The following is a 21,862-nucleotide window of genomic DNA, read 5'->3' as shown; positions in this document are numbered from 1 at the left end:
TTTGTATGAAAATAGAAAACCCTATATAGAGATCTATGATGAGGTATATAAAAACGGTAATCAAATACAGTGTAGTAGTTTACTTATATACAAATGTTATTACTTCCTTCAACATGATTTTTGTTAGAAAAATGAATTTTTTAACATCAATTTATAAATATAAATATACGCACACCTCATATATTCATATAGTATATATTTATTACGCACAATTTTGCGTATTCGGCGAGACTTAGTTTATAATCGGTTACACAAACCGATAAAAAAAAATTCAGTATTTATTATATTATGTATACTCGTAAGAATTCTCAGCTTCGTCTCAGTTCCTTCTCAGTCCTTTCTCAGTTTTTTTTCGAAGTATTTGAAAGATCTGCGTTTTGGATAAATGTTTGTACTTTACCTTAGTAATTGGCTGGTATCGATTAATCAGGTGTAAGTTAGTTCTCGAAAAATGATGATGACAGGGCATGGTAAAAAGAAACTTTATGCATCGTATTACGCACAGGATTATTGTCTAAGCGACACGTATCGTATCAAGCTACAATAGTTGGAGGTACCCAACCTCCAAAACCCCGTTCTAGTTCTTCACAAACGGCTATGGTTAAACGATCTTGATGTAGGCCACTAACAACCTGTAAGATACAATTTACATATGATACTAAAATTCTTATTTTACCATTCTAGTTTCATTAATACTAATAGTCCAGAGCTTATACCTGTATACCAATAGGAAGTCCTTGTTTGTTCAAACCTAAAGGACACGCAGTAGCAGGTAAGCCCAAAACATTAATAATTCCAGTGTATGAAAAATTGAATGGTTTAATCAACGGTTCGTAGTGCATTGGTGCCGCAGTTGGATGCGTTGGGTATAGGAACACACCGTCTTCACCTAAAATATCCTATTCGAAGAAAATTGATTAGAAATAAATATTAACAATAAGCATAGTAATGGTATTGATTTAGGAAAAAGATAAAAGTTCGGATATTTCTGGATACATGCTTCAACTTTAGTCAGTCGTTTTCTCGTCGCGTGAATACAACTACAAGATGAAAAGATATTTACAAAAATAATAGAGATCTTTAATAATTGGATGGAAAAAATTTCATTCTGCATGCAGAGCAATATCTTTCTTCTACTTATTAGAAATAACTCGTGATACCGTGAAAGACAAACTAGTATAGTCTGACCAGTTCGCACGAAATACTCGAGAAAGAAATCACGTCCATTTTAATAAATAGTATTGTTCCGTAACGCAATAGTAAGAAAGGAAGACGAAGAAGGTAGGAGCCAATTCCAATCCTGATGAGTTACATTACAGGCACTTGTGAATGTACATCATATTGCATCAGTAGTTTATAAAAGATAAGAGATCATTGATATAATTCATAAATATCAATAATTCATTACGAGATCATACCTGAAATTCTCGATAAAGTTCTTTACTTTCTTGTATGAATTTCGTGTGTTTATCGCTTCCATGCTTCACGGCAAATCTTTCAAACGTGGCAGTAAGAAGAGCTATCAATGTATGATTACTCAGGAACAGTGTCCATTTCAAAAATTCCCACCATAAATTTATATGACCCATTCTGTTCGACAATTCATACGTAAAATCTTTTTCGTCTTTACAACTCATATTGGCCATCCAGAGAGCGATGCTTTTTTTCATTTTCTTTATGTGGATCTTAGTCGCTTTAATTTTATGAGCTTTCTCTAGATATTGAACTACCTTCCTCATGGCTTCTCTTATCTCTGACTCAACTGGAGACGTGAAGTATTGACCACCGTCGTCTTCCATATAATAAAACTAAATTGAAATAAATACTTATCACATACTACATACGACCAATGATTATAATATAAATATTCTATCCGTACCTTAAGCTTCGAAATGTCTACTTTTTCGTTCAAATGCAACATATCTGCGTTCTTGTCCGCAAGAATCTTCAAAGTAGGCAGTAAATCTTGCGCGTATCTGCACATAGGGCCAATAGATAGCAATCTGTTTTGGTCTTCGCTTTGTGCACTCGGGTATTGGCCATCGTTCGAAACCATTCCAGTAGAAGGTTTGTGCCCGAAAAGTCCATTAAAGTAGCTCGGTATACGAATAGAACCACCAATATCTGATCCTATTCCTAGTGGCGAACCAGCTGCAGCTTGTATACAACCTTCACCACCGGAGGAACCTCCGACAATATGTCTCGTATTATAAGGATTTTTTGTAGTTCCATATAAACAGTTAGAAGTTTCCCACCACATGGCTAATTCTGACACGTTCGTTGTAGCCAGAGGGATGGCTCCAGCAGCCCTCATTAACCTAACCACTTCTGCGTCATGTTCAGAAACAACGTTCTTACGAAGGGTTAAACCAGCTGTCTGTTTCATTCCAGCAATTGCAATACAGTCCTGTAATCAAAAAAATTTACATTTGTCTTAATATACATATAAAACCATCGTAAGATGTCCATTGCATACTTCATGAAGTAAGATTTACCTTTGTTGTGAAAGGCACTCCAAAGAAGGGTTTTTCTTCAGCTAATACTTGAGGAGATGGAGCATTCTCAGATTTCAAAAGATCATCACACAGTTTTGCTTCTTTGAGGGCGTCCTCAAAGCGATCTTCCACTACACAATTTAATATTGGTTGAATTTCTTTTATCCTATCTATGTATGATTGTACCACTTCTTGTGAAGTTAACTGTAATCATATGTGCTCACTTGTAATTTGTATGTGTAAATAAACAGAGATTGCGATCATTTTAATTTATTATTTTACAAGTGTCTAGAACTTATCTTACAGTCATTTGCAAACAGATTTGATTTGGATTGGAAGAACACAATGAATTTACCTGTTTATTTCGAATTTTTAATGCTAAAGTAGTTGCACTGTGTAAAAGCGTTAGATCCTTTATAGGAGGTTGAGACTCTGCAGGACCCTTCAAGAATGCAACGAAGGTATATATCCATTTGCCAATGAATTCAATTAGTCGATGAATTGCATTCAATATTTGTCCTTTAGGCTGCATTTTCCCCTGATCTTTGTGTTTAGTTGACATCTATCTAGGAAAAACGTAAATACTTTATGTCAATTACTATCGTTATACTATAAAAAATACAAATACTACTTTACTTAATTGCGAGTGAAGCTCGTAAAACGTAATAGATAACAGAAGATAAATATAAAAGATCGTGTAATTTGTTACAAGTTATCAGATTAATTCCGTGATTACGCAGAGAAAAAATTATAATGGCAAATAAAAATTACAATAAATATTACAGAGAACTATTAAATAGTGAAAACTATTAAATATTTATATCGCATCGTTCATATGATTATTTATAATTATTTATAATTAAATCACATTAAATACGAAAGAACATGCTAGAATACTTTATCTATTTTTGCAGACGAAAACTCTAAATTTAAAAATTATATCATTTCGAGAACAACAGATTCCATTTTCATCTTTTGCTTATATCGTTCTATGTTACATGCTTATTTTTGAGAATTACGTTATTTTTGCGCTAACTAGCCTGTTTGAATATTTGCATAAACAGACATAGAGGAGAGAAGATAAAAAGAACATTTAAATAAGAAACAGACATTCTCAATAAAATCATACTGCAAATACCGATGGAAATATTTTACGATCGGAAATTGCAACACCAAATGTCCTTGTTTCGAGGCAATAAAAAGTTGTTTTGTTAAAATATCTTTACACGATATTACACGAAACTTCCGAAGAATTCGAGAAGAAAAGAAAACGATTGAACGACTTTTAGCTACTAGTCCATCGCACGTTTTCTTTATCATATTTCACATAAAAAACATCGAGCAAATTACTATAAATTATATAAACGTCGCTATCATTACGTCGTTTAACGGTCATTGAAAGAGATCGTAGCGTCGTGTTAATAATGCTTCAACAGCGTGTAATTTAATACAGGGCGGGACAACTTATAATTGCGTATATGTACAATTAATTCATTTCAATCCGTCAGAGTCATCAAAGAAGGCTTTAGACAATTTGGCTTGAATCGTGTAGCAAGGATTATTTTATTATTATCCCTTCTGATAAGAATCACGTTGTCAGTCTAAACACCAGGATCGTTATCTTTCTCTGTGTTTATGTACCATTATGTCAATGTTGATTAATGGACTGACCTTGTGCAATTATCTCACTGTGTCAGCTTGCCGCTTTTATGGGAAACGCCGGTCAGTTTATCGATTAATCGGGCGTACACGGACGCCTTAAGGGACGAACACTAAACGTATGTACGCGAGTACGCGACGCACATTTGAACAAATTCGTTGAAAGTGAACGAATGCCGGCGACGCAATAATTTTAGCGCGCTGACAGACTCGATAATGATGTAATTGAGGTGTTACGCATCAAGGCTACTCAGCTACCAAGCCATGAGAGTTTGACAGTATCCGTCGGGCCGGAAATCAACTCGCGCCGCATTTCAGGCCGGTTGGCTACGCTTAAGCGTTTTCCATCGAAACTTCTTCTTGAAGTCGTTCGCATGCCGTAAGCGCAATTCCGCTTCCATTCCGTTAACAAGCAATATGTGAAAACTGACTTTTAGAGGTGTTATCAATCAGAATGATTCGTCAAATGGGTTCGTTTGTAATAGGCTAGCCGAGCATAGTCACGAAGTTACTCGCGTAACGGTGGTTGAGTCTCTGCGAGCGTTCCAGCGATAGATTATTTCTGTGACTTAGAAGTCAAATTGATCGACCGCGCTTTCTGAAAAATTCTTCGTTTTAGTACTAGAATATACAATTTATAATTTGCTCGATGTTTTCAGAAATACAAAATGATTTTACCTTCGATGGGAGTCGATCAGTTTGACTTCCGCATAGCTCGTTTATGAATTTTATTAAATAGATTTTTTCGTTGCACGTACTCGACGAAAGTTACGAAGGCTCGCGTGAGATCGACTGTAGGAAACTGTTTCGCTATTTCAACGTATAAATTGATGATTAATAGTTGGGCTATAGAATGTACGCGGCTAATTGATACGTTTACTTACTATTCTGCTATTATACTTTATTTGACGAGTCAGCTGGAATTACTCGTTGTATATTAATGTGTAATTCAGTATCATATGACACTTTACGAAAATTAAGCTGATTTAAGTCACGACTTATCGACAGTGCAATACCGCGTCTCGTATGACGTCGCTTTCCCCAACGCTCGTAGTCGACTGACACCACTTATACCTTCACCGGTTCTGATTATACGAGATCCGCGCAAACGCTATAGTTGCTTGCCGGCCTGGGACTTACTTTTATGCATCGGAGAAATATTTAACGGGTCGGGGATACACTTGTAAGATGGCTGCCAAGCAGCGATGGATAGATTACTGTTACGATATGATGTTCATAACTTCGCGAGATACGCTCTGTGTTGATATTAGGTTTCAATAACCCCCTCAAAACCCGAATTTTTGTATTATTGATTTAGTAACATTTCAGCATTTCGTATTCGCAAGTCTAGAATTATGACAAATCGTCAATTATATTATAATGTTAAACTAATTCTATATAACGTTACAACTTCCGTGGAAATTTCACTATTTTATATTGTATCGCAATTTCTATAAACAGATTTTATTAGTCGATAGGATGTTTTTATTATCAATTTGATAACCTTTCAGTATGTTCCATTATAGATTACGATTACAGTATTAAAAAATCTAATGTTATTATATCATGCTAAAAGAATATACTATCTTATCTAGATTCATATGTGTATTAGATTTATTATATAAATTTGTCAAAAAAGTATTTATATGACAATAAGATCGAATACTAATTATATATATAGAGATATATTAAGTTGACAATGATCTTGTCTATTTTATGTAATACGTCTTCGTTATCCTTATGTAAGTTGTTTTAATGCTCTCTATTTACTGGATTAATAAGACGTCTGTAATTGACGCCGTTAATTTTACACCGATAGGCGATTTTCAATGTTTATTTGTGCTTGATTTTTGCCATGCGGTTTTAAACGTTTTAGTTTTAGTTTTAAACATGTACGTATACATTTTCAATACAAATTGCAAAGATACATATTTAGTTACACGTTACATTAAATGTTAGTTACAATTATCTTGTGCGATATTTCTCTCATTTTATCTGTTCATTTATTCTCTATTTTTGATCTTCTTCGTTCATTTCTGTATCTTTCATTCTAAAATTTCAATAAAAATATGTTCAGTGTACACAGTCTAGCTTCGTTAAAGGACTACGAGTCGGGATATAATGTGGCTAGTTACCGAGACAGGTGCATTTCTTAAAAATACCGAGAAACCTTCTCTGTTGGTTATGAAAACAGATACGGGTACCAAAGACATTTGTTTACTTACTTGACATACATGTACTAGGTAGAAACAATGTAGTAGAATTAAGAAGCTGTATCCAGCCGCGCCCAGAACCGTATAGATTTTATAGAAACACTTCAAATTTTAGACTATAAAACTTATTTGAAAATTGATATTGTACTTACAATCTTTACGATGTATAAAATCCCTCTTAACTCCCACTTAAATATAATTGCCGTATTAACACATTGTTGACGGGAGACGTGAATCGAAATTTTAAAAATAGGAGATGTTAATCGAATGAATTTTTCATTTCATAAACATTGACATATTTTCTAAAATTATGCGAAAACTAAAATTTATTTCACAGTATACCGTTAATAATGTGTTCATACAAATTTAACCTATATTAACCTGTATATTATTAAAACACACGAAGAGGCGTCTCCACTTTGACATGTCACGATCCTGAAAGGGACTCTGGTATATATGTAGTAACGTGCTCCAGAAATACTTCAAATAGTTTCAAACGTATGCATGTAGCGGAAAATTCGAATCGTTCGACGAAACCAGCTGCAACAACTGGTGGGGATATCGATGGTCAGTTATTGAAGTACAATACAGGTCAGTTAACGTGGCACTACTGTATTCCGAAAATTTCGGAGCATTAATTCATGAGAAGCCACCAGATGGCAGCTCGATCGCACGCCATTAACGAGCAAGAAGGAGTGGGGAAGAGGGCATGGCGTCAATGTGCGCGCGCGTGAGTATATGTGTACGAAGGGTGAATGTCACTTTGTGTCCACTTGCTTCCTTATCACTCGACAAAGAACTCTCATTATCCTTGGTGATTTTATTATTGGCCACGTCTCCTGCTAAGTTAACGACGTAGCGGTATAGTGCAGCGAAGACTGGACACCTACGTCTTCTGTCGTGACATGCGGCTCACGATCGTCGATCACCTTTTTGAGGTTAGCTCAAGACCGCGCGGCTAAGCGCCGCGGTATTATCTCACGAAAACGTCCACCATACGTCTATGCGTATCTATCTTTTCCATTCTTCCTTTGATCGAAATTGTTAAAACACGTTGAACAATTCGTTGGAATATTTCGAAGATAGTTTCGAGGTCGAAACACGATTTGGGTGTCGCCGTTGCGTTTCTACGTCTCGTCTTTTACTCCCACCCACGCGATTCAGTTTGATTACCGATTAGCTTTATTAATATTTCCACATAGAGTGATTCAAACTCTACCCACGCCAGCTTTGTGTATTAGTTTTGATAAAGTACGTTCATTTTCACGATCGCGAAATAAAGCACCATATGTTTCTTTTATGTATTTTTCATCGATTTTTCTTTTATTGCCAATGTTTTTATATTGTTAGTTTGTCAGATCAATTTTGAGGTATTTGTGAAAACTAACTCTAATAGTGAACTATTTATTAGGATCAGAACGTAATTATCCAATAAAAGCTTAATATTTATAAAAAGAATAGTATAATTCGAAATGGATGTTTCACGTGTTTTTTAATACTAAGCAATGCACATTTGAAGTATCTTGTTATACATATGTAAAACTTGAAGGTTATTAATTAAATTGTAAAAAGGGCAACATTTTTACACTGCCAAGTGATTGAGTAGTTAATAATTTCCTAGTAAAGCAGATACGTGTAACGTAAAGTTTTTTAATATTGCTTTCTAACCTTGTGTTTAATATAAATTATTTTACATCGATTACAAGGGCAAATATTCTATTCCATATTTTTTTTTACATTAACATCTAATTAATACAAAGTAAATATTCGTTTCCTTAATTGTTTATAATATCCAAATGATTTTTCATCCATTGATTTACGCAATTAAGACTCAACGTTGCGTTAAAATATTTTATACATCATTTTTTTCAATCAATCCACATTATTGGATTCTGTGTTGAAACGTTATGATTATTATCTTTGTGTGTCATGCTTGAAGAAATTGAATTTTTCATACCATTATGATAATGTATCTTTTTTATAAATCATAATAACTTCTTCTGAAGCTTTTAATATTTTCATACAGTTTAGTTCTCCAGCGTTTAGTAGTCTGTTTAGTATTCTAACACATGTTTTATCTCTAGACAAAACAACATTTCATTGCTTCGTCTCAAGACTAATTGTTTTGTTTTTCTAGTTACTATTCGCTATATATAGATTATGAATATTACGACGAAGTTTCCTGTCTTCTTTACCTTCAACTATATACCTATTTACAATACGTGCTGAGTCTTTAACCCTGTGTCATCGTATATCTTTTCGTATTCTATGTTCGCTGACAGGCTTATTTAATAGCGCGCTATATATTTCGTTTATCGGTTTACTGAACCGATTCCAACGTTGTATTGTGCTTCGTTCGCACTCCCGAAACCTATTTTAATTTCCCGGTGACACGTCCTTTATTCGTATTATTGTACATTTCCAAATAAAAGAATTTTTGAACTCTTTTTTTTCAATATCACCGACTTTCCTCTCTTTTCTTCGAATTTTTAACAATACGCAATAAGGCTGTAATTTCCAACTTTAATTTCTCGATGACAAGCTTCTTGTTCCTATTAAATTCCCAATTATAAAAATGTCTACAATTTCTCTCGCTTCCATATCTCAAACGTTTCTATTTCATTTTATAATTTTTACAAATGCGCTACAAGGAGTTAAATTAATTTCGAGATTCTCTTTAGATTTTATCTTTTTTTTTCGCCTGTATACTCCTATACCGTGTCCAGAAATAGAAGATAATTAATGAAATAATTAAAATAGATGTTTACCTCTATATGTATGTGTGTATATATTTATGTCGGAGATGAAAGGACACCGGAGCCTTCCTTCTGGAACTTCGGAAAAATCCGTAAAATTGTAATCAAAGTTTACAGTCGTAATTAAACAATTTGCCGTCATTCTGCCCAATTGTACTTGTTTGCGATTTGTGATAATAAACTTGGGCTCAAGGCGACCATCAGTCGCCGAACGTAGCCGCGGTCAACGGGACTGGGTGTGGAATGACCCTCAAAATAGTATGACCCTCGTTAAAAGAAATACCAATAGAGGTACTTGACAGTAAAACATTCCAGCGGTTCCTTCGGACAATGATTACCTGATGTTGAGGCACGTACACAGCACAAGTCCAGTTAGCCCGAGGACCAGCTATAAAACCTGGATTTTTCCGGCAATTAAGATCTTCCAAACGGACAGACAGTCTTTGTCCCAAATTGACCAATTGATAGCGACGTCAATTTCTCTTACTTTCGGAACGAGGGCTATACTCGACGAATCCGATGATCTCGTGTTTTTAGACACACTCCATCATAGTTTTCCTCTGTGGCATCATTGGAACGAAAATTCATTCTTTCTTGAGATCCCACCGACGAAGGGAGCAGCACCTGACGATCAGTGAGTTTGAGTTAGAGCAAGTATATCTTTCATCCCATTGACCGTGGATTCGTCATCGAACCTAAGACCAACGTCACTAACATAGCAAGTGCCCAACCACCGCTGTTGATTGTCGAATCGGTAGTGTCCATACTCGTAGCATCAGGCCGTATCTTCGTTACAACACAACGATGGCCAACTCCAAGGGAGGTCTATCAAACGCCCACAATCCTGTTCCTGACTCTTCTCCGACATTTATTTTGATGAAAATGAAATAGTCTTCGATGAAAATTTGTCAAAGATCGTAAGTTTCTGTAATTCGTGAAAAGCGAGAAGAAAGCAACACAGATATTCTTCTACATTTCTCTTTACATTTGTCTGACGATTCTTATCTCTTTACGATACCATCCGAGCTAGGTAATGTCGCGATAAATTTAAGCGAGCGTGACAAAACACTATTTGTCCAGCGATTCCGTACACGGGAAGAAACTTCCGGCAGTCAAAGTGCTACCATCAAACAACATTGTTACCATCTATTTTGAACGTTTCTGTACGCACGAACATCTGGATGATTTTGCATTATGTCATTACCAATTTCACGTGTACAATTATTTCTTCTGCGTGCAACGATTTTTACTATTACTTTTTATAGTTTAAAGGCATAGAATACACCTTTTTTTCATACGATGCTTTATCTTTTTGTTTTTAAAAAAGAAGTAATTGGTTTTAATTATTTGACTGATACAGCATTTAATTACGCTTGATTTTTAACTATAAAGTTACACGAAATTAATTTTATATTTTGAAGAAGTTGATGAATATAAAAGTAATTTTTGTTATTAATTAGTTCTGGGTCAGCGAGTAGTATTTTACGACTGTTTTCGACGTTTGATAAAATAGATCATCAATAAATTTCAGTTTTCATGCAAAAATCGAATCTAAATAGAAATTTCTTTCATCTCTTAAACAGTACTCTTCTCGTCACTTTATTTTTTATATTCTTGCATCCTTTAATGTAATGGGCGCATAAATGCAATGTAACAAATGCGGTAGGAATTATCACTTCATAATATAAACATTCAGTACAAACGCATGAAATCCAATAATCGTATTAAACCCAGTAGAACCGGCTTTAATAAAAGAAACCTTCACCTTCACCTTCCATTCATAACAGATCATTCCTCAAACACGAGCCAACCACTGTATCAGTTTCTTTCTCTGTTTCTTTAGATTCGACGTTATACTATGACACAGTCCATGCTGGAGAGGATATAAACTACAAACTTGTTTCTTCAAACAAGAATACAAATAACCAAAAGATCAGTATGAAGAAGAGTCTAAGCAAGAATCAAGGAAAATCAGATGATACAGAAACGAAGGATATTCGAGAGAAGATGGAGGAGATCGACGTGAAGCCCTCGTCGTCGACAAATTCTATGGCGAACAACCCTGCATTGTTACCTAGTGGTCAAATGAAGCAACTGCAGGGAGCGAAGATGGTTAACCAAACGGAATCATCGTCATCTGGCTCGGCTACGGGTGAGCTGATACGTTGATTATGAAGAAATAGTCTTTTGAGCTTGGCTTTTAACTGTTTGCTTATACTTGGATGGGCGAGCTATTTTATTTTGTCCTATTTTATTTTACTTTAGTTAAAAATCTATTGTATAGAATAGCTCAACAAACTAAACAAAGTAATTAACTCATGAAGGATCATTATAGTGTTCATGTAATTTATTCTATCATTTAGAATTTGCTTTTAATTCATTTACATCATTGAATCCCTTTCTTAAACGATTGAATTGGATCTGCATTTTGTTAATGCAACATTTCCTTTTGCAGTCTGGTTTTTTATTCTTATTATCATCATGTGATTCTTAAACTGGATAAATCTGCTTTTTAATATTGTAAAGACTATTGTAATGTTGTATTTGCTTGCTATTCTCCTTCGTTGCTGTATCTTCTTTCACTTGGCTTCAATCCTATAATTTCATGAAGTTTGAAGAAATTGAAGCATATTCTTTTTTTATATCATAGAAACTCCTTTTCATGGCTTTGATTTATGTAGCGAGCCTGTGCAATGTATCTGCCATTTTAATACTACAATCTTGTATCTTAACAAAATAATATTCTGCTTTACTTAATGGGACCTTTATGCAGTTAATTACTTCCTTATTATCTCGTGAAATTGATGGAATCTAAATTCTTGAGTGCTTGATGCAGAGAGAGAGAAAGAGAGAGAGAGAGAGAGATTTGTTCTTTTGTTCCCAATTTATTTTTAGCAAGTTTCAATATCTTTTCTTTAGTAATAGTAATTATAATGGAAATGAAACGTGTTTCGATATAAAGTTGAAATCTGTTATATCTTCCTCTAATATTGGTACAAAAATATTGGGAAAAATTTCAAACGAAGATTGTTTTACTCCTGCAAACAGTTAAAAGTTTTCCGTGCTTTGTTCTCGTTAGAAGAAATCCATCATCGCTGATCATCGTTGCACCACTCTGCTCTCTTTTAAGCCACGCTTGCGATTTAATTTCGAAACGGGCATGAATCGATCCGAAGTTCCGCAAATTGTCCCGCAACTTCGTCAAACTCCAAACGTTTCCAGGCTTTCGACATTATCCGGGACGCGTCAGACACTTCAACAAATTGAAGCATTCATTAATTACCGCCAAATATAATTTAAACCCCGTTCGTTAAGCAAACTTTGATCACGATTTATGAATTTCCGCTTTGATGACATCGCTTGACCCATAGACATTGCGCAACAGCATCCACATCTCAGAAACAAAATTCGTATTATATAAACCCGGAACTTTTTGCAAATAATATCCAAGTAATTTATGGTGATTGATACATGAATTTTAAATTACAAATTCTAAATTATGAATTCCAACTTCTAAATAATACAAACTATAAGTCATGAACGATAATATAATACTATATTTTCTTCAAACATCTGATTGTAGTTGTTATTAAATATGACTATAGTTTCGTTCGTAGCAAGATTTCATTTTGATGTAAACAATGATAAGCTTTATTGATATGTTTTATGGATATGTTTTAGAATTCTGTTCGTCTTAAAAATTGATAACTCTCTTAGAATTGAAACTTTTGTAGTTGGAGAAATTAGTTAGTTTCGTTTGTTAGAAATACGTTTTTTCCAATATTTTATTTTATTTATTAGAAATCCATAGCATAACGGTAAACCTGCTAGTTAGTGCTATTTCACTGACGAGTGTAATCCGTTTAATAGGATTCGAACTCACAGCCGTGATCTATCGTCAAAATTAAGTATCGTTAGCTTCAATTTGAAACTCTATTTCATCAAAGTTTAAAAAACAAATTGGAAATTAATATATAATAAATATATACCTGGGGCACATTTGTTTCTAAGGCTTGAAATATGACTTCTCTATACGTTGGTAGATAGAAGAAAACTATATTTCTCTATTTATCCGTAACTCCATTTATTAAACACGTTTAATACTTCATTTTTCATTCACACAACTCTTGCCGATTAAATTCGCTTATTTGTAAATAAATTCTTTTATTAAATCTCACTTTCCTTTCTCCTATTAAATTTCTGCAAGCTGATAATAAATTCTCTTCCTTAACTCTTACTACATAGATCATTACCACTGCTGTTACTATCACTATACTATTGCTACTTCAATCAATATAATGAATAATAACAGTGGAGAGAATTGATCAGCTCGTATTACATAAATGAAAAATTCGCTCATCTGTAAATAAATTTTTTTATTAAATCTCACTTTCCTTTCTCCTATTAAATTTCTACAAGCTAATAATAAATTCTCTTCCTTAACTCTTACTACATAGATTATTACCATTGCTGTTACTATCACTATACTATTGCTACTTCAATCAATATAATGAATAATAACAGTGGAGAGAATTGATCAACTCGTATTATATAAATGAAAAATTCCCTCATCTGTAAATAAATTTTTTTATTAAATCTCACTTTCCTTTCTCCTATTAAATTTCTGCAAGCTGATAATAAATTCTCTTCCTTAACTCTTACTACTTAGATCATTACCATTGCTGTTACTATCACTATACTATTGCTACTTCAGTCAATATAATGAATAATAATAGTGGAGAGAATTGATCAACTCGTATTACATAAATGAAATATTCGCTCATCTGTAAATAAATTCTTTTATTAAATCTCACTTTCCTTTCTCCTATTGAATTTCTACAAGCTGATAATAAATTCTCTTCTTTAACTCTTACTACTTAGACTATTACCACTGCTGTTACTATCACTATACTATTGCTACTTCAATCAATATAATGAATAATAACAGTGGAGAGAATTGATCAACTCGTATTACTTAAATGAAAACTTCGCTCATCTGTAAATAAATTCTTTTATTAAATCTCACTTTCCTTTCTCCTATTAAATTTCTGCAAGCTGATAATAAATTCTCTTCTGCAAGCTGATAATAAATTCTCTTCCTAAATAAATTCTTTTATTAAATCTCACTTTCCTTTCTCCTATTAAATTTCTGCAAGCTGATAATAAATTCTCTTCCTTAACTCTTACTACTTAGACTATTACCACTGCTGTTACTATCACTATACTATTGCTACTTCAATCAATATAATGAATAATAACAGTGGAGAGAATTGATCAAATCGTATTACATAAATGAAAAATGATAACTAAAAGAGAAAGATAGTGAACTACAATTATATTAAATGATAGTTAGATAATGAAAAGGAAATAAAATTCATATATATTCCAATTATACGAACAGTTTATTGAGCAGTTGTCTTCTGAAGACTTCGGATGAATGAAATCCTACTGTATAAGGAGATAGGGATGGCAATACAATGCATATTTAAATCGATACATCTTTAAAATTGATTCTGGGTAGCCAAATGCCATCGTCAATCGATTGGATATCTCCATGTGCCTCAGCGGTCGATTATTTAATAGGATCATGCCCGGTTCGCATTATTGGGTCAGGATAGGGCAGGGCAGGGCCGTTTGGCGGGTATATTTTGTCCCCTGTCCTGTCCCGATAGTGAGAATCGGCCCTACTCGAGCTTGAAATCGCAAGAAGAATTCATCGTGGGACCTGCAACTGTCGTTTTCGCCTGTGCAAAGGATTTTTGTGACCGCAGAAAGGATCGTTCCCGATTTACATTATTGGGTCAGGATAGGGTTGGGCAGGGCCACTCGGCATAAATTCTGTCCCCTGTCCTGTCCCGATAGTGAGAATCGGTGCTGGATCGAAATTACGAACGACTGGTGTGTTTATTGACTTTTTATAGTGTCATAGATTCACCGCGAATTTTCATGCAAATTTATTTCTTGTGAACGCAATTACCTCGAGATAGAACTGAAATAAAATCTCGTTTTACTTAATTAGAGATGAAACGACGAGTATTCTGTGTTGGATATTTAATATTTTTTTTTTTGTATATTATTTTATTTTCTATGTATCTTGCATTTTGTTCTTAGTTCTTTTAATTTCTTCGTACAATTAGTTGCTTATCATTGTATTATTACGTTCTATTAGTATGCTGTTGCACTGAAATTAGACTATCCTTTTGTAGCAATTATTTATCGGTACTCGGATCTCTAATTAAAGTAAAAGTTTATAATCAATTATATCTTTTTGCTGTCGTAAACTATCAAACTATATAAAAGTATAATTTCTGTTATAGATTTCCTTTTTTTCTTTTTTTTTTGAGGAAATAAGATGTACGAGCTTGTAAATTTGAGGTGTAAATGTTTGATTCGTTGTTAACGTGTTTTTCTTTATTAGAAGTTTATTACCATTAACTATCATTAGATGTTTATTATTATACTGTCAATTTATTATTAACCCTTTGCGGTTCTGTATTCTGAGTCTATGCACGATGATCTTATTACAGTGTATCGTATTGCCATAGTGACTGGACACCGTATTATGATCGTAAGTTTTATTACAATTTCGCGTGCGTGTATATGGCAATGTACCATTATTATACTTTATCGTAATAAAGATGTTCTAATTTTTTTGAAGATCTTTATCTCATATTATCTCATCATATCATTTTTCTTATTTACACCTATCTGAATATGTTTCAAAAATAATTAGAAACTGCAAAGGGTTAAGGCTTTAACAAAGTTAAAAGCTCAATGGAATTTATAGTTAAATAATTGACTGTGGAAATTTTTGAACGATAAATTTGATTGATAGAAATATTTCTATCCGAACATAGAAATTTAATTTATGCTGCGATCAAGCGGGATGGAAGATTTTTAAAAGTCAGGGCCGTCTTCTTATTTCTCTGTAAACGTGTTATACGTTTTAGAGACTGGATAGAGAATTTATTGCACTTAATCGATCCATTATGTTCTTGTATTACTGTTCTACTTTATTTCTTAGAAATGCAATAATGAGGATAAACACGGTAATATAAATAACGCTATTAAGGAAGAAGATTATTTTAAACGTTTGCAATTAGGATACAGCTATTACGTAACCAATATGCTTTTAATAAGTTCCTATATATAATCTCAGGAATTATATTATCTTTCCACTTTAATAATTCAGTACAACAAAACAAGCCTTGAACTTAAAAGCTCTGCTCCCAGCTATTACAGCACATCATTCACATACACCTCTTCTATTTATATATCGTAATCGTCGTGTAGCCTCGAATACTATAAAATATAGTGCACTTAAACGCTTCAAACGAGTACTTAACGTGGGACTTAGACCCCTCTACACGTAGAAGAGAGACGTTTTGAAAATTACGCTTAATTGGTAATATTGCATCTTGATTGGTTTAAATAGCCTTAATCCTGCTTCTGAGATTAGCACAATCGATTCTTTCCATTGCTACGATATGATTCATCGGGCACATTCGATTCGTAATACGACTTCAATGTGATCCAACATTCGGATAAAAGATTTATTAAGAAATAATTTGTTTGCATAAATGTTTCTTGGACGATCACCAAGGGAGAGAAAAAGAAGAGAAAATAAAGAGAAGGATATATGTAACTATTCTATTCGATTTCCTAGATGAGCTATGAGAATAAATTTACGTAACCAAGGAAAAGAGCAAAAAATAAAATATAGCTAAGAATATCCATAACTTTTTTCTGATGATTATTCAAATAAGATGTTTGGTTGCCTCATAAACGATTAGTTCAGTATCATTTTTTATTTTGTTCCCATTTATAAAACTTATATAATTAAAATCAATGATATAAATGTTCATATTGGAAAAAGAAACTTATTTCACGTATTTGCGATAAAAGCAACTACTTTTCGGAATAAATCGAACATCGATACATCTTTGTATGTTTTCTACTAATTGTATTATCCGTTTTAATCGACTTATTAATCATTCTATTCGACTCCGACCTTATCTTGAAGTAATCACGCGATAGTTCACTCGGCTGAGAAAATCTTTCCATGTTTCTTGCCAATTGTATCATCCATTTAAATCTGCCAAGCCAAAAACTAGAGAAAAAAACATTTCGAACGATTCGCTATCTTTTATCTGAAAGATAAAATTCGCTGAAACTTGTCAGTGAGGATTATCAGGACAAAATTAAACCTGCCACGAGTACTGAAATTTCGGTTGCTTTTCGTCGCTGAATCTATGAATAGTACGAATCTTGTCATAATAAACGTTCCCTCGAATCAAAGGAAATGAAAATGAAGACTGTGCTTATACGATCCCATTCGAACGTTTCTCCATCTGGAAAATTTTGTCGACCTATTCATATTTCACGATTGATATTTACGAATAACCGTTCGATACTCCTTTATTTATTTATAGTGTTTGATTTACAATGTTTGGCCAAATATTGACCACGATGGAAGGTTCGTCTGTGATTCACGTCTGAATGTTTGCAAAGCCCACCGACGCTTTTGTGATTTTATCGTTATTAATCGCCGATCACTATGACGCCGATTAATCTTGTTTCTAGGTCATTGGTACTATGAATAGAAGGCGATAAAAAATGAAAACAGTGTTACTTCGTTCGATTGATTGGTACAGATCGATAAGTAGGTCTTGTGTTTGTGTTTTAACTTTGAGATATTCTAATTCTTATACTCTGACGTATTTGTTGTGAACAAATTTCTGGGATGATTAGACACTTGTTGGGGATTTCGAATTTTAATTGTATTTTGCTTTAATTGTATTTTGTACTGTTAACTTTTATATAATTTTACCACTCATACGTGTGATATTCAAATTTTGGGAAAAAATGTCTTGAAATCCTATTTCGAGAAAATACTTCAAGTACGTTTCCTCTTCGAATCTAAGAGAATCTAGGATTTCTCTTAAGATTTAATTTCAGGTATTAAATTGTAAGGAAGAAAATTTTCTAATCTCTGATTTTTACTATTTTCTTTCATTTCTTGCAGATTCTTATAATCTTTTGCTTCGTATAATTTTTAGTTCCACGAAAAGGATATTTTTATATGCGGTGTTTCCTTGTTGTTCTACAGAGGAGCATAGAACGTAAAGTATCAGTCGTTGTGGGTTCATTTGATCAAAGCTCGATGTCTTCAGTGGAAATGGTTCTGCTGATCGAATTTTCTTTGGTCACCGGACGTCAACTGATTACGTATTTCCTTGAGCAATCTCTCTTTTGAGAGATAGTAGGTTCGCATACCAGACGAAGATGACTACGATAATGGTGTTACCGAGTCTTCCACGAGTTGGGAGACGTGTCATGAATCTTCTCATTTACGTAACAATTAAATGGAGAAGCATTTTAAATCTCGTTGAAAATTATAGAAAATTATCGTGCAAAAATTAGATATTATTTTGCTATTTTGGTTGATCTTTTGATCTTGATGGTTGATCTTGAACGGTTGTTCTATAATAGTAAAAGCACCTGGAACGAAATCTCATTGTGAGCAACAACTTCATTATTTTCTACTTGTATACAGCAACATAAATGAGTTTCCTCTAATTAGTAAAATTCTGTCTCATTAAATATAAAGTGTCCACGGACTTCTCAACCTTAAATCGCTCTATACACTATGAATTCTTCTAACGCAGCACTCAATCATGGAAAACCACGAGTTTGAAGAAGTTTTGAATATTTTTTTCACGGCATTCTGCAGTTCTCACTTCAATTGAAATGATATAATAATAAGATAAACAAATTATCCACGCTGTACTCTAAATTCAAAGTACGCGTTCAATCTCAATTAATACGTGTATTATGCGAAATGTGGTATTGTTTGGTAATTAAACTCGAAGATTCTTTTCATCGAAGCATATAAAACCAAAAAATTGTTTAATCAACTTTCATTAAAAAATCACAACAGCGACGATTGCATTTTTCGCATAATCTCGTCGCAAGAAAATTATGTACGAGAATGCAAGCAAGATCATGTAACGAGAGCGAACAAAAGAGGAATGCGAAGTGAAAAAATCTCCGCTAAAGTGCCTCATGCAGTTCTCAAAAAAAGCCTACATTACATGTTCATATATCTTAATTTTCAAAAGCATGTTACGCTATATGAAACAAATTATGCGCATATTATAAAAATTCTACAAGCGTTATGCAATAATGTTAAGTTCTATTATCTTCTTTTTGCATAGAAAACATTGAAAAGATAAGGAACAAAGAAAAAAAAATGTCGATATACGTTACTTCGTGTAAGACATTTAAAGCTTTAAAAGATAAACTTTAACGAGCATCGCTCTTCGTTTATTATTTCACATTGCAAGATATCGTATAACGTGAGAAATATATTAAATATATTTTTACAATATTTTTAAATATACATTTATAATAAAGCAGGTAGAAAATAAAAACGGCGAACACTAAAACACTTGCACCAAATATCGTCGAACGTCCTAATACTTATCTCGACTTATACGCAAGAGTATGACTGTATCTCTGTTCTAGTGTTAAGCAGTTGCCTCTTCAATTGCCAAAAGCTGCAAGCAAAATTCTGTCACGTCGCAGCTAGCTTCTCTATAGAATTGCCAATACAGCGTCATGAAAGAATTAGCGAGGGTAGAAGCCTAAATCTAAGGGTAGAAAGACATAGAGCTATCGAAGAGAGGTCCGACGACGTCCACGGGCAGAGAAGCACGCGTTCACTGCTGAGATCCTGCGTGTTAGGCACATCGTAGCTACTATATTGATCTACCTGTCCGAGGGCTATATCGGTCCGCGTGTTTCGGTGCAGTACCTTTCAGTCCACCAGCGCGGGATCAACGTTTCGTCCTGCTGTATTCATCGAGATCACGTTTCCTTGAAATACAGTTCACAGTTCAGTGTTCGTGTTCGATCGACACCTGTGAATCTTTCTGTTCTTTCTGCTTCTTTTTCCTTTTCTAATTATCTGACACGTTATCATTCGAGCTAATTATAATCCGTAAGCCGGAAGCATTCGAAATTCGGGATATTCTCGGTGTTTGAATTTCACGAAACGAAATTAAACAATGAACAGTTCAGTTGTCGTGTTCCATCACACTCGTCAATATTTCCGATCTTTTATTATTCGACCTATTATTCTACAGCTTAAGAATCTACGAAGGAAACAAAATTCAGTTAACTAATTTTAGTTGCAGTTTCGCCAGAACGAAATTGGTTTATGGCCCGGTTACCGCGTTTAATCGATACCTATGAATCTTGTCAACGTTGTTATTCAATTTCGTAAAATTACGCAGTTCGCCGTTCAGTTTTCGCGTTCGATCAGACCCGTGAGTGGTCCTCGCGTTATCGTGTCACCTTTTTTACTTTACAAACTCGTTACTCGATGGTCTAAGAATCGACGAATGAAAAAGCTCGAATACCTTTGATTCCAATCTCGCGAAAATTGCATAGTTTACAACTCAATTTCCGCGTACGAATATTTTTATTCAATGTGCTATTGAATAAAATCATCTTCTATCGCTCGATTTATATTATTTTATCAATTTACTATTCTTCGATCTAAACAATTTGAGATGTCGAGTGTTGCCAGTTGCAATTTCGTAGAAACGAAATTACACAGTTCACGGTTCAGTGATCGGCGCTTCTGAATCTTTTTAACCTTATTATTCCATCTGCTACTCTACGATTAACCCAAATCTAATTCAAGGCTTCAATACATCGCAGTACCGCTACACAGTTCACAGTTCACTGGTCATCGCTTGTGTGCTTCGTTTCAACCTGATTACCCACTTTATTTCATCAACTACAAATTTATTGTTCCGCAGTAGAAAAATCGCAAACCTTCGATACTCTCAGTTCCAATTGCACGACGATAAAATATCGGTATCGAGTAAAGTGTCTAATGGACGAGATGAATTTTAACGAGATATGTCTCCAGAGCTCGACAGTAGATGGTAGATTTTTGCCATGAGAAACTGGTAACTGGATAACAGAGACAGTGGGTGTTTGCTTTTCTTATTTCTCGCTCGTCACTCCTATTACAAAGGATCACGCAGAAAGCGAGAATTGTTCGAGTCTAGAAGAGGATCGATCGACGCGGTTCTCAAAACGACCGATCGTTTGGACCGGTCTCAGCAGTTTTTCCTGGGATATATCCAGGCCATCGTATAAGTAATGCGGTTTCTTGGGTATGTATCAAATGAAAACAAAGTTTAACGAAGCTAAGATCAACGACGTATTCATTCTTCGTCCTCTATGATTAATTTCCTTCGTCTCTTTGTGTTAACATGTTAATGCTATGTTACGTCTTACGTCCAAAGCAACGTTTGTTTCGTAAGTCGGTTTGCACCAGTGATTTAGGAAGAATGGAGGAAGACCTTCTGTTTTAATTAATCATATTCATGGAGAATTTAAATTTCCAAAAATATAAAGTACAAATGACATGTAAAAATGTGGTAACGATCCAAAATGAAATATTTATTATAATATTTATGTAATATGTCAATGAAATCTATGTTTAGTTAGAAATCTCTGTACATATACAGGGTGGTTGGTAACTGGTGGTACAAGCGAAAAGGGGGTGATTCTACGCGAAAAAAGAAGTCGAAAATATAGAATAAAAATTTGTCGTTCGAGGCTTTGTTTTCGAGAAAATCGATTTTGAATTTTCGCTCGGTACGCGTGCGGTACGTTATAAAGGATCTCACTGTTCACGTACCGAGCGAAAATTCAAAGC

The 21,862-nt window shown here is 34.0% G+C and overlaps 2 protein-coding genes and 1 long non-coding RNA gene across 24 annotated transcripts in view; 1 reads left to right on the top strand and 2 right to left on the bottom strand.

Annotated features, from left to right (window-relative positions):
• Nucleotides 1-65: 65 nt before the first annotated feature.
• On the bottom strand, nucleotides 66-6,986 carry LOC100741205 (fatty-acid amide hydrolase 2). Of its 9 annotated transcripts, none has more exons than XM_033323903.1 (8): nucleotides 5,039-5,472; nucleotides 4,913-4,964; nucleotides 2,851-3,061; nucleotides 2,496-2,699; nucleotides 1,880-2,407; nucleotides 1,419-1,808; nucleotides 717-899; nucleotides 66-632 (listed from the first exon to the last, which is right to left on the bottom strand). In XM_033323903.1, exons 3-8 carry the CDS (start codon nucleotides 3,055-3,057, stop codon nucleotides 534-536), a joined length of 1,611 nt encoding a protein of 536 aa, XP_033179794.1. In that variant the 5' UTR covers nucleotides 3,058-3,061; nucleotides 4,913-4,964; nucleotides 5,039-5,472; the 3' UTR covers nucleotides 66-533. The 9 variants fall into 9 exon arrangements, 8 of the variants coding, with proteins under 8 accessions (XP_033179794.1, XP_033179795.1, XP_012247323.1 ...); XM_033323904.1 differs by having other exon boundaries at nucleotides 2,851-3,057; XM_012391900.2 differs by lacking the exons at nucleotides 4,913-4,964; nucleotides 5,039-5,472 and adding an exon at nucleotides 6,749-6,986 and having other exon boundaries at nucleotides 2,851-3,057.
• LOC100750182 (cytochrome b5 reductase 4) overlaps nucleotides 6,961-21,862 on the top strand; it is a 29,126-nt gene continuing 14,224 nt past the window's right edge. For 2 of the 13 annotated variants that reach the window (XM_033323888.1, XM_033323864.1), the window contains exon 1: nucleotides 20,580-21,314. Coding sequence is in view for 3 of the 13 variants with exons in the window: in XM_033323863.1 (XP_033179754.1) it covers nucleotides 11,062-11,275 (214 nt within the window). In the remaining 10 variants the exon portion in view is untranslated. Of the gene's footprint in view, nucleotides 7,306-10,203; nucleotides 10,287-10,966; nucleotides 11,276-19,678; nucleotides 20,126-20,579; nucleotides 21,315-21,862 lie in introns of those variants that run through there. The other 11 variants (XM_033323891.1, XM_033323863.1, XM_003485253.4 and 8 more) reach the window with 11 other exon arrangements.
• Nucleotides 11,996-14,189, bottom strand: LOC117152380. 2 transcript variants are annotated; one of them, XR_004462751.1, is made up of 4 exons: nucleotides 13,726-14,189; nucleotides 13,568-13,572; nucleotides 13,113-13,300; nucleotides 11,996-12,376 (listed from the first exon to the last, which is right to left on the bottom strand). It is a non-coding gene; the product is annotated as an uncharacterized LOC117152380 (long non-coding RNA). The 2 variants fall into 2 exon arrangements; XR_004462753.1 differs by lacking the exon at nucleotides 11,996-12,376 and adding an exon at nucleotides 12,917-13,015.

Source organism: Bombus impatiens, unplaced genomic scaffold (genome assembly GCF_000188095.3).
Source record: "Bombus impatiens unplaced genomic scaffold, BIMP_2.2 scf_0049, whole genome shotgun sequence".
NCBI classification, from domain to species: domain Eukaryota; kingdom Metazoa; phylum Arthropoda; class Insecta; order Hymenoptera; family Apidae; genus Bombus; species Bombus impatiens.
This window is presented reverse-complemented; position numbering and strand designations above follow the sequence as displayed.